This window comes from Pteronotus mesoamericanus, unplaced genomic scaffold (assembly GCF_021234165.1).
Source record: "Pteronotus mesoamericanus isolate MK-2021 breed Mesoamerican mustached bat unplaced genomic scaffold, CSHL_Meso_final contig_246, whole genome shotgun sequence".
NCBI lineage: Eukaryota > Metazoa > Chordata > Mammalia > Chiroptera > Mormoopidae > Pteronotus > Pteronotus mesoamericanus.
Window position 1 is genome coordinate 633,042 of NW_026555104.1, and position 17,740 is coordinate 650,781.

The window sequence follows — 17,740 nt, forward strand, 5'->3', positions numbered from 1 at the left end:
CCACCTCGCCCCTGCACAGGTATTCAGCGTGCAGCCGTGCCCCCCTCCCCTCCCCTGCCCTAGCTTTTGCATTGAATTGTTTAGGAAGGGAAGGCGGCACATTCACTTTTTTTCATGTCTCGAAGTTTCACTTGATTGTTTTTCAAATCCACCTATGTTTTTAAAACATTTTTTGTTGTGGAATGGCACATTATATGGAAATGCATAAAAATATATATGTAATGTAATAAATTATATCAAGTGAACACTATTGATGGAATGTCACCAGCAGCCTAGAAACTCTCTGCAGGCTTCTTCCTAATCACAACCCCATCTCCCCAACTTACCTACTCTTTTCTGGGACATCTGGGTGGTGGTTTGTTTGGGGCTAGTACAAATAATGGGGCTATGACTGTTTTATGCGAGGGTCACGGTTCCCATGTGCATGCAATTATGTTGAATGTGCACAGGCCGTAGGTATGCTCATCTCCAATCTAAGTAGACAATGCCACACTGTTTTCCAAAGTGGTTCTGCGTTGCCTGTTACAGCATTCTATGGTCTGCAACCATGAACACAAGCCTGTGAAGGCCGAGGTCCCTAAGATGAGGTACCTGAATAAAAGTATCGGTGGGTAGGACTGAGATTCTCTTCAGAAAAACCACTCTTAAAACAAACTTTTTAGTGTCTCACAGTTATAAAAGTAAGTATTGAACCTCAAACTGCAAAAATGAAATTTAAAATTTTAAGTACACATGTGGTGGTATCTGGTCTTTCAATTGAGACTGCTGTGAGACAGAGCAAATGGGCGTGTGCGGCACTGCGTTCTCATTCTATCGTCCCTGATGTTTTTGAGGCTTGGGATTGTTGCCGCGAGAGGAGATACAGCTGTATGAGAGACAGGGTTAAGTAAAACCCTATAGTTCTAAGGGGACCTAAGAGGATTCTTTTTCAGTGATGGAAATATTCTATATTGTCATTGTGGTGGTTACACATTTGTCAAAACCTGCATTTGTACCTTTAAAATAGGTCAGTTTTTTGTATGTAAATTATATATCAATAAAGCTGATTAAAACACACACACAAACACATTCTCCAATCCCGAATTTGAATTGATGGGTGGAGGAAATACAAACACCCATACATACTTCTATATCTGCTGGCTCTGAACACTGAAAAAGACCTAGAAACAAAAACACCTTCTAATAATGAGCATCCCTAGTACCCAGAGTATGGTCTCCTTGGGGAAACTCTGAAATACACAATCTCTATGTTAGATACTAAATAAAAAGCAAACTGTCAACTACTACTAAAGTTGGGTCAAAAGGACTCGAAGCCAACTTGAGAGGTTCCCATTGGCCAAAGGTAGGCTAATCTGAGCATCAAAAAAATTAACTTTAAAGGGGATGAACCCAGATGTATCCCAAAACTTTCCCATACCTGTAAGCAAACAGTATGAGATATTTTTCTTTGTAGAAGTATTCTAGCCAAAGAATAAAGACGGCAGGATCAGAGCGTCACCACTTTGTCACCACCAATGAACTGACTGATCTAGGCATTGATCAATGACTGCTAGCATCCCTCCAAAAAGAAACAATCAGACATTACTGACCCCCGATGGAGGAACACAATAAACTATGAAATAATCTTGTCCCTAAAAATGAACTTAAAAGCTGATCAAACCTCTGGAATCAATTTCCAACCTAGAGGAACAAGTTAACTAAACTACACTACAGGAATGAATAAAACCCAAACAGTAGAAAACCCTATAACAAACAACCCAATTTCTGAGAGACTGAGAGAAGGAATCTATAGGGCAAGAGGCCAAAAGACCTAAAGACCAATTTCAATAAAAAAGTCATTTAAATTTTAAATTCTGATCCAAACAAATAATACAAATTAGAAAATGAATCAATATTTGATATTAAAGAATTTGTTAAAAAAATTTTTATTATGAAAACTCACACACAAAAATAGAGAGGTGGTACAATGAACACCCATGTACCTATTGCTCACCTTCAACAACTCAGTGTTGTTCTTATTTTTCATCTATAATCCACCACTTTTTTTGTTTAAACTGGAAAATTTCACTCAAAAATATTTAAGTGTCTCTATTAGATGAGGATTTTTGTAAAGCCATAATACCATTATACCTAAGGAAATTGTCAATAATTCCTTAGTATCATCTAGTTGTTAATTTTTTCAGGCGCGATAATGGTTAACAAAAGATCCTTACCTAAAATATTTACAAAAGAAATGAGAGCTACAATCTACTTCAAAATAATATGGAAGGGTGGTATTGGATAGATGGGACAGACCTGGTCATGGGCTGATGGTTGTTGGTACATGGGATTAATGATACTATTCTGCATGTTTGTGTACAAAATTCTGCATATCAAAAAGTAACAATCAAAACATAAAAATTTGTGACAAGTTAATCACCATTTCAAGATATCTCTTAATGTATGTATATATTTTTAAGATTTTTTTAAATTTTATTTTTAGAGAGAGGGGAAGGGAGGGAGAAAGAGAGGGAGGGAACATCATGTGCAAGAGACCCATCAATCAGTGGCCTCTTGCATGCCCCTCACTGGGGACCTGGGCTGCGACCCAGGCAGGTGCCCTGGCTGGGAACTGAACAGACAACCCTTTGATTTGTGGGCCGGCACTCAATCCACTGAGCCGCACCAGCCAGGGCTCAAGATACTTTATACAAACTATTCATTGAAATTTTTGTCAGGTTGATGATGATAATATAATTAACACAAGCATAATCAACATCTAAGGCCCCTTCTTTCCTGACAACAAAACCCATTTCAGAGAGGATAAGACACTACTGTAGCCCCAAGGGATAAATTGTGTTTGATCCAAATTAATCATTAGAATCTCATTCCTCTGAGCAGTGATTAGCCTAGGAATGACCATGTGACCAAGTTCTGACCAATGAAACATCAACAACTCTTCTGATTGGGATATCTGGGAAAGCTTTTAATTTCCTAATTAAAATAGGAGGAAGAGTCTTGGCTGGCTAGCTTGTCTCTCTGACTTTCTTCCTAACTAGAAAGTAGACGAGAAAGCAAGAAATACAGCAGGTACCATATGACCATTACACAACAGGTATAAAGATAAAATCCAACACATTACAAATGGAACAGAGTAACAACAAAAGCCCGTGCCTCTAACTATAGAGGAAACGATTATACCAGCTCTGGACAGCGTATCCCCCACCTTGATTTCTTGTAATGAGAAAAACAAATTCCAATTTGCTTAATCCAGTATAGTAGGATTTTTGTGTCTTATAGCTGATCATATTCCTTATACAATAGAACACATCAAGAAATATAATAAAAATGAATTTTTTAAAAAGCACTAAAAAAGTCCATTAAGTACAAAGGCGCTAACAAAAAATCTAAGTGAATGTAAGACAACCAAATTAGAAAAGGCAAATATTTATTAAACCAATATTAAAATCTATACATTCTTAGCTGATGATATATACTTGGTTAAGAAGTCTTTTACTTTGGATACATGCATCATTTCCTTCATTGTTGTGTCTCTACTTCTCAGGTGTATTAATCCATTCTCCAAAGTAGCTTCAGTAATCAAAACTGTGAAGAGGATACCCATTTCATCGTATCTAAGGAAAAAAGCAGTTAAACAAAATATATGCATACAAATATAAATTGTAAGTTCATCACATTACATTTTTAATTATTTTAGAGTCCATGCCACTTTCAAGAGTCACAAAACTCAAAAGCATGGCTTGAGAGCTAGACCAAAACCCACCTTTTTCAAGTTTCTGAATCACGTTCAGAGCAAAATTTTCAGAAAGTTTCTGACTTATTGTAATAGCTGAAAAGTCATAAAAGAAAATAAAATCTGAGAACAGTGGCACCTCAACATACCATTTGGGGTGATACTATAGGTGAATCTCAGATTAACTTTAGCCTTTTGGTACTTTGAAACAGTCCAAGAAAATTATTTGAAAGTCTCTCATACTACTACTATAATAAAAATCCAGTGAACAACAATTCATACCAAAATCATGCCTGAGGTGTAACTTTGTATGCTAACTTAAGAGTTTCTAGGTCAGCAATAACTGAATTATCCATAGTGGCTTTCCTTCTTTTTAACCAGTCCCACTATCTCATTAACGTTTGTCCATGTTGTAGGACTGTATCAAAGTTATTTATCTATTTCCTTGTTTGCTGTCTATTTTATCCCACTAGAAAAATAAGCTGCATAAGAGCAGAAACCTTTTCTGTCTTATTTACTGCTGCATCAAAGTACAGAAAACACAGTAGGTGCTTAATAAATATTTGGATAAAAACATCCTAAAACAATAAAGCCTCTACTACATAAAGAACAATTACAGCTTGATAAGTGTGACTCAAAGGATATAATTTGAGAACCTGGAAAGTTTAAATACCTCCCCTTCATTTTATATATGGTAGAACAATTAAGTTTCTTTATCCATAGCAACCTATTTCTCTTTTGACATTATTTGAAAGGTGTATTTTAACACATTATTAGAGAACTATGGAGCAAAATACAAAGCATGAAACTTTTCAATCAAAAGTTATGTATTCAACACAAAAACCTAAAAAAAAAAAAAGGAAAAAAAAGAAAAAAAAGGAAAATCCAAAGTAAACCCAAAGGAGAAAAGATTTCTTTTATTAAAAAACAGAAGTTAATGAAATAGCAGAGCGTAAGACTAGAGACAGGGGAAGCAATTAGGAGATTGCTTCCATAATCCAGCCAAGAGATACTATTGATCTTAAGGTGCATAGAAGCAGTGAAGATGGAGAGATATTGATTTGAAATATATTTAAGAGGTAGGCTGACAACATTTAGTGACAAACTAGATGTGGAGAATAAGAAAGAGGGAGGAGCTAAGGATGATATATCCAGGTTTCAGTCTTGAGCCAACCAGGTGTCAACAGAGATGCCAACCACTAAGGAGACTAGTTTTCTGTCCTCTGGGATGAAATTATTTTCCACTCAGCCTCAGCATGAACCATAACACCAGCGAGGAAAAGGTAGTCCCAACTCAACAAGTACATCCAGTATACACAATCTCTATCTTGATATATTGGTAAAATCATGTATATATACTTCATGACATTAAGTCTTATATACTTCATGACATTAAGTCTTGGAGTTGCACGTGGTATGGACTCAAGTATACTTTACAAACACTGTTTCCTATTGTAGCAATTAATATGGGTATGTGGTTTTGTAAATGGCAAAGTTAGAAATACTTTCAAATTATATTTTTAAATATATGTTTAGAAGATATTTTTGTTATAAAATAAACATCATATAAAAAACTCTGAATAAACACTGTTTCAGTGAAAAGGAAGACAATTCTTACTTTGAATAAAGTTGTTCCAGTGAGGATTGTGCAGTTTCCAAATAACCAGGCCACACAGAAATCCCATTTTCTAGTAATTCATTAAACAGCCCTTGACAAACCTGGAAAGAAAATACTTCAAATATGAAAGAAATAAAAGTAGCTAGAGTGATTAGTCTGTTTTTGTGAAACCACAAATCATCCTTTTCAACCTTTAAAATGGGCACAAATTCCTTAAATTATGTGATTATATTGTTTATAATTTGTATATTGTATACTTTCTCTGAAAATGCAAACCTGAAAATTTTATACTATATATAAGAATTTCATTCAAAACACAAGCAAAACCAAAATAGGTTTTATCAGAGAAAAACAGTTAAGTCCATAGGGCTATGTTACCTCTAAACTTATCTGAGAGTTGAGAATTGAACCCTAGGGATTCACTATCATGTCAGGAAGAGAAGAGCCAGTAGAGAAAACTAAGGAGAAGTCACCAGAAAAGTATGAGGAAAACGAGGAGACTGGTATTCCTGCAGCCAACTAAAGAAAATGCTTCAAGAAGAGATGATGATTGATTAGTTTCAGTGGAATGTTGGAAACAAAAGCCTGACTGGAAATACAGAAGTAACAATGAATAAATGACATAGTAAATTTACTGTTTTCTTAACAAGCAATGGTGAAGCAAAACAAAGCAAAATTTAAATGCCTTTCACAATCTATAGCTAAAACACTATAGCAGGATTTCTCCCATTTGGCTCTGTTGATGTAAGCTGGGTAGAAGCATCCCCGGCCTCCATGAGATGGACTCTGGCAGCACCGCCTCCCCACTGGGACCGTGCCTGAGCCGGGGCACACCTGCTCCAACTCCAGCATGCACCGGAATCACCCGGAGGGGCTCGCCAGAACACACTGCTCAGCCTCGCTCCAGAGTTTCTGATTCAATAGATCTGAGGGACCAAGAATTTTAATTTCTAACAAGTTCCCAGGGAAAGACCATAGTGAAGTAAATAGGTGTTAAGGTATTTGATATTTGGGGATAGATGAGAACATAGATATTAATAAATCAAAGAGATTAAGAAGGAAACATAAATACAAGAATTGATTTTAGTAAGTTAGTGGTTTCCAGATAAAAATTTGTTCTTTCTAGTGGAAGGTGGAAAAGGAGAAAAAAGCTCTAAGCGCAGTTAAGTACTGAAGACATGGGGAAGTAAGAACCCGAGCCCCCTAGGTATGGGTGAGTACAATCAGGTGCAGCCAGTCTGGAGAGCAATCCAGCTGACATAGTGAAATTGAGGACACATATTCACTTTTCCCAGAAATCCCATCCTGTGTATATAACTGGCAAAAATTCTTGCACAGTTCAGAAAGTTACATGCGTAAGAATTCTGTCATACTGCTGGGGCAAGAGTTAAAAACAGAATTTAGATATACCACATAGTACCCTTTTGGTGAGTTAAAACACCCAAGGCACAAACTACTTCTATATGCTTATAAACAAACAAACAAACAAACAAACAAACCCAAGGCTGGCAATTTTAATGAGAAAAATCTAGGGAACAGAGTTCTTTTTTGTCCTTCAAGCAAAAAAAAAAAAAAAAAACAAAAAACCTAGGAACTTACTATTTACAAGGGTGTTGGGGAGCCTGCCGCACCCTTGGGGGAACAGTGAAAATTAAAATATTATCTTCTCTTTCCCTGAGCTAACTGTCCCCACCTTCCTAGACCCCTCCAGAGGAGCCCCAGCAGAAAGCTGGGTGAATCATGGGTCCGAGTCACCCAGACAGAAACAATGACTGCTGAAGGGATCTCTGGAAAGAAATTAAAACCACACTCCTGGCTTTTCTCGAGAATATTTAGACCAGAGAGATTAGAAAAAAATCAAAATAAGATTACTGATCTAGAATCTGTGCTTGTACTAGCAAGTATAAAAAGTAAAAAGGGAAGAGGACAAAAAGTAATTCACTAGACATCTGTACAAATATTTTGATTACCAAAACTGTGCATAATCATAAAGAAATGCAACTATGGACGTGACATTAACAGCAAAATCCACTGAACTGTAGTCATCTTCTTTAATACACTATACTTTAAAATATGTATAATTAACCATACTATTGATCCACAGTTCATTAGTTAAAGTTTTTTTTAAAGCAAATGAATCAAAATAAAAATTTAAATGGCAAACTCCTCATTTACTTGGAATAATGATTATAATTAAAATCATGACATTAAAACTCATTTAACCCACCTGTCTTAGTTCCATTGTTGGGCCTCTTCCCATATCCAAAGCAACCTTAATAGGGGCTAAGCAAGGGTGAAGCTTAAGTACCTAGAGCAATTGAAGGAGGAGAGGGACAACACGTTTAGGTAAAACACGAGCACAAATAAACATGGAGCTTCTTAAACAGTAAAATCTCCTGTTTGAAAATGGAAGCTAGTTGGGGGTCATAAAAAATCTTGTACTGATGTATTCAGCTGTCTGTATATATCCGGCTGCTCATTTCTCCACTTAGATGTTCTGCAGAAATGAGTTCACTTGATACCGTCCCATTTTCTGACAACTCCATTTTCCGTCAGTCAAAACAACCCTTCCTGGCATCAATGCCTTCCCTACCCAGCCAGGGCCATGTGGCTTATCATTTGGACTTTTTCTTGATAAAACCCACCACTCTTCTCATTCATTTATCCATCCAACAAAAACTTGAATGGCTACTTCTAGGTGCTGGGGACAAAAATCCCTCCCTCTCATGATGGAGAAAAACAGATAATAAACACAATAAATAAATCAATAATATTATCTGAGGGTGGTAAATGCCAAAAAAGCAAGGGGACAGGAAGTGCTGGCAAGGGGGTGGGTTGGGGAAGGGCTGTTCACAATTTTAAGTAAGTGGTAAGAAAAGGTCTCCTCTCGGAAGTGACACTGGAGCAAAGACTTGAAAGGAGGCTGAGGAACAAGACACGTGGATATCCAAGGAACAGCATTCCAGACAAAGAGGGGGACGAATGACAAGGCTCTGCGCTAGGAGCGTGCCTGGCACGCCCTAGAAGCAGCAAGCAGGTCTGCGTCACCAGAGCAGACTGAGTGGGAAGTAGTACACTGTGGTCAAAATGGAAGTGGTTTTGTAGAACATTTTAGGGGCTTTGGCTTTTCCTCTGAGTGAGACGAGGAGCTTCCTGGAGTGCTTTGAGCACAGAAGCAAAGTAATGTGTACCTTTTAAAAGGGCCATTCAGTGAGAGAAAGAGGGAATGATGGTGGCTTGACCACCAACCTAATCAGAGAGGAAGGAGTGGAGGCGGGAAGAAAGGGTCCGACACAGGATATGCAGGGTCTGGCAGAAGGGAGGCCTGCTTGAGTGCGGTTGGTAGGGTAATAATATGGGTGTAATAATTTATAGTTTTAATTTGAACATTTCACCTACAATGTCATATGGTGCGCTTGAGCATGATATTGTTATGTTACAGAATTACATGCTTATGATTTTGTAATAAAAGATTTTGGAATAAGAAAGGGGCATTATTTGTGCCAGGCACCCTGTATTTTGAAGGTAAGTGGTAAGAAAAGGTCTCCTCTCAGAAGGAGTTTTGCTGATGGTTTAGATGTGGGGTATAACAGAAAGAAAAGATCCCCCTTGTGTATGTGCTAGAGACACACGCTATAAATCCCAAAGGCCCAGGACAGTGAAAATGGTCAAGCCCAAATCAGAACTACAGAGAAAAACTGTTGAGTCAGTGAGTGAGTGAGTGTGTGTATAGTCTAATTAATAAAGACGGGAAGGCAACCAAGAACTAAGTAAGATGAGGAAGAAAGTACCACATACTCACCATTCTTATCCTTTGTAACCTGACTTTCTCTATGGCCATATCAGGTTAACTGCGAACTGCATAATCAATCCTTAATTATACAGAGTAGTGCCACAAACTCATGGTCTCCAGTCACAGTTGAACACTCAACATGTTAAAACTTTTGATTTGGGCCAGCTCCCTTTCACATTCAAGGGAATTATGACAATTCTAAACTCTCACCACTTAAACCCCTACTCCTCCACAGTTTAAACTCATCATCTTGCCTCCTAATTCCCTAAGAAAATACAGAGTAGGAGTAAAACTCCCTGCAAAGGATAATTAGTCCTGGTAGCCTATTTATATCTATACCATCTTTCTTTTCTCATTTCAAATAACTCCTTTTCAGACAAATCCTTCAACCTGCTCTGGATTCTGTCTTGATCCCTCCTGCTTCTTCCAAAATCTTACTCCTTAGTCATTTCTTTTTTTTCCTACAGCTTCGACCCCTTTTGCCTATTGATTCTGAGCCCTTTAAAAAATTGTTTCTCCTAAAATAAACCTTTCTCTTGATCCAGGCCCATATCTAGTTCCTGTGATCCAGTGATCAGACACTTGGGGTCAGACCAGAAGCAGAGACACCGATACCAATACCACGAGTCTTGCTGGTCTGTCTTATCTACTCCTACTTAATACTCATCTTCTGATGCAAATGGAAGCTATCGTTGGAAAGGCTCAGAGGCTAAAAATCAGAGATAACTGCCTAGCTCCTCAAGATCAGAAATGCCTTTGGGACTACCCAACAGGAAATGCCTTGTTCTATTCTGTAAGAACCTACTTATTATCCTGTGGCCAGGTTCTAAACTAACTGAAAAATACTTTAAGTACTTTCACTAAAAAAAAACTATTATTCACTTTATGTTAGAAACCTAGTACACCAACATTAAAAACAGAGGAACAATGAAATCTACATAATTTTATTAACTAATGCCACCCCAAATAAATCCAATAAAAATTTTTTAAAAAGTGGGGAACATAAATATTTAATTTCCCAAGGCTACCTCTAAAATACCGAAAGTACCTTTCTATGGAGATCTTTCTTCCTTGTAAAGGAATTCTCGGTTAGCTGGAAAGAATCACAGAGGTAAGCCAGCATGCCTCGGTCTAGGTCTCCATTTACAGATAAAACAGAAGGAACCACATTTTTCCGTCCATCTCGTCCCTTTAAAGAAAAGTAGAACAAAAATAAAGTATCATTTAGCAAAACTATCTCTTAAAATTACATATTTTAGACTTATAAAATCAGAATAGAAACTGATCAATAAATTTCAAAGACATGATCAAATTAATCTTATAAAAATCACTTGGTAACCCTCAGTAATAACTGATTTGAACAAGAATCATAAATGGATGCTGCGACTGGTAGGTCAAAATCTTGTGAGATATATAGTCTTAAATTATCTACCCATAAAAGACTTATGAATTACTCATTAATTAGTAGGTACAACATACTAATCAACTTTACATTGGAGAAACCCGGTAGCACCATCTTAACCAAGTGATAAAAGTTAACATCACCAATGACAAACTATCACACGCTTCCTGATACAATGAATCTGGAAGAGGGCAGCACCATTTCTGTGGCTGAGAAAACATGACACAAACTCAAATCAAGAGATATTCTGCAAAGTAACTGGCCTGTCCTCTTCAAAAATGTCAAGGTCATGGAAGGCAAGGGAGGATCAAAGGAACTGTTGTTCATTTGAAGGAGACTAAGGCTACACGACAACTACATGAAGTATGTGATCCTAGACTGGATCCTGGACCTATAAAGGGCATATTGGCACGATCGGTTACCTTTGAAGGGTTCTGTGGGTTGGATGGTAATGAAGGATTACTGTTAGTTTCCTCATTTTGATGGTTGCATTGTGGTTATGTAGGTGAGTGTCCTTCCACTCAAGAAATACTGAAGTATTAAAAGGTCATGTGCAGCTTTTATCAACTGGTTCAGAAATGATCACAGAGAATCTGGGTAAAGGACACATTAGGAGTTCAAGGTAAAACGTACATGTAATTGGGACACATTTCCAGGATACATGTGTAAAAGCTCTTGATCTCCTAGATTCCACAGGGTTTCTATTGGCTCCTTTCCCCAGGGAAAATTGTAGTAAACTTTGTTTCCTTTTCGTCCCTCTTCATCCTGACAATCACTGCTGCTGAAGTTAGATGGACTCACAGCAAACTGGAAAAGAAAGTTTAGGTTTATCTTATTAACTTATTAAACTAAATATTAAAAAGTAAGTTGCCAGAGACTTTTTATGCTGCAACTAAATAAAAATGGTCAAGCCCAAATCAGAACTACCGAGAAAAACTGGTGAGTGAGTGTGTGTATGTGTGTGTGTGTGTGTGTGTGTATGTATTGCCTAATTAATAAAGACGGGAAGGCAACCAAGAACTAAGTAAGATGAAGAAGAAAGTACCATATACTCACCATTCTTATCCTTTGTAAAGAGCTTGATTATTTATGATTATTGCACTTAATTTAGGTGGATGCTTGGGGATTTTAAGAGTTGGAGAAAGATAAAAATGCTTACTTCAACTCTTTCCTGTTCAGCATATACTAAAACTTGATTATAAATTATAGAACCATTGCAACTAATATGGAGAGTTCATGGAGGTAGGGAACAAAAGGTAAAGCTCTAAGAGTGAACAAGAGTCAAACTTATACCAGCCAGGAATGCCAGGTGAGGGATTTGAACTTTACCTTGAATGCAAAAGTTTAGCAAAAAAGGCTTCTGAGCAAGAGAGAAATATTAACAAATGTCTTTACCAAAATAACTTTTTTATATGGAACAGTGAAAATCATTACAGAGTTTATTTGTATTTGTTGAATTAGTATAGCTGTCACTTATAAATATAACATAGCTACAACAAAAAATTTTCATTTATTCTAGAGAAGTATTGACTCTGACATAGTAAGACAATATACTTAGTAACCATTGAATTAAGGGTGATTATTGTAGTACCTTTCTCCACCACAGGAGTCGATGACGTAACCAGAAATCAAGCCACTGGCTGGCAGTTCTTGCTGACGTAAACCATACCAGCGAAGCTTCAGTCTTCTCGCCCATTCTTTGGATATCAGAAATATCAGATAGTTACTTATCTGAAAATGACATAATGTATCTCAAAGTGAAAATGACTAGTTCTTGACTATTTAAACACAAGGCCAAGTTATTTGCCATTTTTCTGTACCTTTTAACACCATCAGATACCTGCTCCGAAGCAGGATGAAAACACACTCCAATCTGAGCAAGGCCATAAGGTAGCCTCTTATTTACCAAGTCCAGGCAATTAACATAGTGCTCCAAGGCACCTGTCAAAAGATAAATCAATCATCATGTAAACCTATTCTATAAACCCAAATCTTTTTTTTATTAATTCATATACAAACTAATAATATAATAATGCTAACACAACAGTACAAACAGCATGGAGCTATTTATTATGGTAGATCTTAGTTACCACTTAATCTTAGGTAGTTTCCTCCCAACCTTTCAGTTTGAAGATTTTCTAATCTACAAGAAAGTTGAAAGACTAGTATAATAAACACCTGTAAAACCTTCACCTAGGTGGACCAACTGTCAACATTTTGCCACATTTTTCTTTTGTTCACCCGCAAAACACATTGCAGCATTCATCTCCTAAAATTAAAATATTCTCTGTATACCATTATTACACCATAAAAATAAACATAATACCATACTTTCATCTAATACATGGTTGACATCCTATTTTCTCCAGTTATCACCCAAAATGTCATGTATTGCTGTTTCCTTTCCCCCCTAAGGTTCATACACTGAATTTTGACTAGGTCTCTTTAATCTCTTTGAATCTAAAACATTTCCTGACTCCATCCTCCCTAACTTTGTTCTTAATGACATTGACTTTTGAGTCCAAGCCGGATTATCTCAGAGATTTGTCTGATTGCTTCCTTATGATTTGAGTTAATCATTTTTTAGTGGAAATAATATAGTTGATTGTGTGTGTGTGTGTGTCTTATTGCATCCTAACAGGATCAACAAAATATCAAATTATCTCGCCATTAATGAAACAAATTACCTGGATTACCTGAGTAAGGTAATCCATCCCCCAACAATACCTTGCTCCCCTTCCACTTTTATTTTAGAATCTACAGGTGATTCTTGCTTGAATCAATTATTATACCTTTGAAGGTTATAAAATCATAACATGATGATTTTTCTAATCTATCTTTCCTCCTACATTTATTGCTTTGTTTTTGTAAAAACATAAATTTTCTCCACCTCTTCCCTCCAACAGGAGCCTCAATTACTTTTTTGGTTAACACTATGGTTTAAAACTTTTTATTTTATTTAATATGTTATGATGTATTACCATCAAAATTTACTTTAATGTTCAATTTTTCCCAAATTAAGCCACTGGGAGCCTCCTTCAATCCAGCATCTGCATCCTTTTGACATGACCCCCCACTAGTCTTCAAGTAGTTCTTCGCTTTCTAGGACCATAAAATGTCCCAAACTCACCTTGTACTTTCCTTGCCTTAGACCTGGAATCAGCCAGTTCTCCAAGCACTGGTTTATTTTATTCAATAGAAACCAAACATTGGGTACTAGATGTGCTCATTGCTATTGTCATTTTTTTCCTAGGCCCTTTCAATGAAGAAAGTTAGAAAATATATATTTTTAAATATCATGAATTCATACTGATATTGCCAACTGAAATTCAACATTACGAAGTTTATTCTTGTCTTCTTTTATATTTGTGTTCTCTTTTTATATTACAGAGAACATCTTGGCTTCTAATAACATTAGTCTATCCATCTATTTGCTTTATCCTATAATACGCATAGCTTCAGAATTACATTTCCAACATTCCTACTGAGAATAAACCTAAGTTCAAGATTTCTTTGCAGTTCTCTATGCTACTTATATAAAAGATTGTATCCCACTAAATGACATCACTGTGTTCAAAAGTTACTTGAGATTTCCACTCCTGATAATAGTAGATTAGCTTGTTGATAACAACAACAACAAAAAAAGGCTGGTCAAGAAACTTTTAAAAAATCTGTTCAAAGATATAGGAGAACTACCAAGGCAGTAAGGACTTGACGGTCCAAAATTTGGAGAAAAAGGAAGAGCACAAATCCAACATTTAGTGCTACCTTTCCAATTCTCAAGTAGCAAGAGCTGAGCAGAGCTTCCTGACATCTTATGCAATTGGGAAGTACAAAAATTATAGTTTCGAGCTCATCAAGAAGGGGCCCTGGTAAACACCTCAGCCTTTCACTGGGTATACTACACTCTCGGAGTAAAAGTGAGTGAAAATACTGAAGCCCAGGCTCCAATGAACTTAATCCTGGACTGTATTAAGAAGATTTGCTCCCACTCTAGCTGCCCGCCAAAAGCAAAAGTCAATCCTTCCAGAAGGAAGAAAACACCACTCAAAGCCTTGATTTATCTCTACAATTTATATGCGCATTACCTAGAATATCAGGAGAAAGTCTAAATGACCAAAAACCCAGAGAAAAACAAGATACTGAAAACAGATACATCTAAATTATTAGACATAGACTTTATAATGTGATTGTGTTCAAGAAAGTTGATGGCAAGATATGAGTGAAAATAATTAACCTATATGTTAATTATTTAGTCACAGAAGGACAGAAGATAGGTAGGATAGGTAAAAATATCTGGAGACATGCTGGCTGAGAATTTTTAAAAACTAATCGTAAGCAGAGGCTGCTACAATAGTTCAGACATGGAATAAAGAAAGCAAGAACATAGGGAATAGAAGTAAATGGCAAACTGGGTAACTAAGCAAATAGATGGATTTAAGCTTCCCTAAGGGCAAGAAAAACTCTAGCACACCATAGATGCTCTGATGAATGGATATCTAAGAGAGCTAAGCTTCTTTTTCTAATAAGGAAGAAAAGATTGCTTTGGGGCATGATAATGAGCAGTGCTTTAACTCCCCCGAAGTAAAGCTACTACAGAATAAACCACAGAAATCAAAATTACCACATTTACTTAACAGTTTAATTTTCTTAAGGAAATCTCTAACAGTTTAAAATATAGGTACTAATTTTTAGAGAACTATGGACATTGGTTACAGTACCACTTAATGAAAAATGGCAAGGATAGCATTTTGCAAAGATGAGTCCCCCCACCCCCAGAATCTCTGCAATGCTTTATTTGACTTTAAAGGCAAACGGTCCCCTACAAATTTCTGTGTACTCACTCAAGAATCACTTAAAAAGCTTGATTAGTCCTATTTTTTTCGAACTCAAAAATTAACTATAGGGCTCTCGAAACAACAGACTTTCAGCTTTCAGTAACAAAAACTGGGGAAAGGCATTTTTTCTTTTTGCTCTAGAAAAACGATCTTTGTGCGTAAAACTGAAGAGTGGCTGTGTAAGCGTCTATGAACACTTTAGTAACGATGAACAAATGATTTAAATGCACGGTTGCCCCGTGAAATGGAGAGAGTTACCACGTCCTTCGGTCAGATTCTTTAAGGAACAGTATCGACTGCATAGGCCAGTTTTTTCCAGCGTAGAAGCACTGTCAATATGCCCAACTACTGCAAAAAGGTGAGAACCACGTAACTTCCTTTCCACGTGAATAAAGGGCCAGCTGCAATTCGCGGAATCGAGCGAAATTGCCTTTTCACCCCCGACACCTATTTTGAAGCATGAAATCATGAAGCATACCGTGAAGAAGGTTCTCCCGTAGTTTCCCAGAAGTTTTTAATAAGTTCTCAAGAAATGCTACTAGCTGTTCCTTACTCAGTTCTTTGTCTTGCAAGATTTCGCGTAGGGTTTCTGCAGAAACTAACCTGAAGGCACTGCCCCCGGGTAGCGAAGGGCCTGATTCAACGTGGAGAGCATCTACCGGAAAGACCTGCTCCCTGAACACCACCATCGAGGACCACCATTCTGCCGCCAGGTTCTTCCGCAATTCTAAGCCCAAAGGGCCAAATCCGGAGTGGCACCCGCTCAGGAGAGAATCTCGGCTAATCTGCTGCTTGGTACCACTGAGGAAATGCCTTCTTTGACAGATCTCTACCAGCGCTTCGCTCCCCTCTCCAGGCTCTTGAGCTTCTCTTGGTTCGCTCCCCCTGGGTAGCTCAGTGTGCGACCTCATGGGTCCTCCGAGGGAGCTACTCCCTTCCGTCAACCGTTCAGGCTGGCTCCCATCTACTCGACCCCCAAAATCAGACAACAGGCACCTGCAGACTTTCTGGCAGGCCCTGATGGCTGCTCTGGAGCGCATCGCCCTCGGGAATTAAAGACCACAGTCTCCAGTTATCTGACGATCCCAATAAACCGACCCAACCCTAAACACCCGGGAACCAACTGCGCAGCCGCGTCGAAAGTTAGCTTGCGTGCAGCTGACCCCGCCTACGGAAGCGCGTCACTGAGTTCCGGCTGCGGCGGTTCGCCCGGGCGGACACAGGCCTTGTCCCCCATTCCAACTAAGCCAAGCCCGGTCTTCCAGCCATTGCTGCTTTTATCTGTCCTCATTAGCATCGATAAAGGTCACTCCCATTTACTTTGCACTATCAAGCAGTAGCCACTGTTGCATCAGTTTTACTTTCCCTTCCCCCCAAATCACCGTCTCAATCCTGTTAGATTATTTTGGTTCCTATTTTTAGTCTTTTGTGACGGTTGAAAGACCCAGCACTTCGTTGCAACTCTACTGAGTGCACCTCCAGCCCGCCTACCCCGTCCTTCTCCCCTCTTCCCGAGCAATTCTCTTCCAGGCGTGGGTGGGGCCGTGTAACCCTCAGAGGCACGGCCTCTTTCCTCATTAAAGTGATTCTCAAAGGGCTGACGTGACTAGTAGCACCTGCACCACCTGGGAACCTTACAGAAACCACCCGCTGAAGGGCCCGGCAACGTTTTAAAGCCCTGCATGTTAACGTAGAAGTACACTGAGAAGCGCTAATAGGCTGCTCTACCAAAGGTGGTTACCAGGATTTCATCGAAACAAGCAAAACCTCGCAATCTCTGTTTAAGACGGAGATTCAAGGATTGCCTGCCTAGCAGGTCTGAATTTACAATCTCCACGTTAATTTACAGGCCTTAAGAGGATTGCCCAGGTAGTGGAAAAGTGGTCCAACCCAAGTGAAGACGACTGACCCCAAAACCTTTAATTCCTGCCTTCCAGCTGCCCCAAAGTGGTTAGGGAAACCTTGAAAGATTAACCCAGGTGAAAGGAACATGCTACTAGATTCCCCTAGACCACCAGGAAGGGGCAGTTTATAAAGCTTAGCAATACAGGAGCAGTTAGTGTTTTTCATTACTTAAGTGTAGGGGACCCTCAGAAAATAATTCCATGCTAGCAAGTGTGCAAGTTTATAAAAAGACAAACTAGAAAACTGCAACTAGTGCTGGAAAGCAATTAAATTAACTGCAAAGCTGGGCTCTATTAATGTGCGTTTCCCACACTAAAAAAACGCACCAAAGAGGTCTATACACAAATAAATGAGAGAGAATGGGGAGAAAAAAAAATTACATTTATTAGTTAAGACAACCACAGGTTGGACACAACACATGCTAAAAAGTGGAGTCTTTTAAAACTCACTT

General features: G+C 38.1%; 1 protein-coding gene across 1 annotated transcript; it reads right to left on the minus strand.

Annotated features, from left to right (window-relative positions):
- Window positions 1-3,361: 3,361 nt before the first annotated feature.
- POLG2 (DNA polymerase gamma 2, accessory subunit) lies at window positions 3,362-16,503 on the minus strand. The gene is made up of 8 exons (XM_054573033.1): window positions 15,863-16,503; window positions 12,367-12,487; window positions 12,138-12,243; window positions 11,180-11,353; window positions 10,193-10,333; window positions 7,579-7,659; window positions 5,352-5,452; window positions 3,362-3,614 (listed from the first exon to the last, which is right to left on the minus strand). Exons 1-8 carry the CDS (start codon window positions 16,422-16,424, stop codon window positions 3,449-3,451), a joined length of 1,452 nt encoding a protein of 483 aa, XP_054429008.1. The 5' UTR covers window positions 16,425-16,503; the 3' UTR covers window positions 3,362-3,448.
- Between the last annotated feature and the right edge of the window lie 1,237 nt (window positions 16,504-17,740).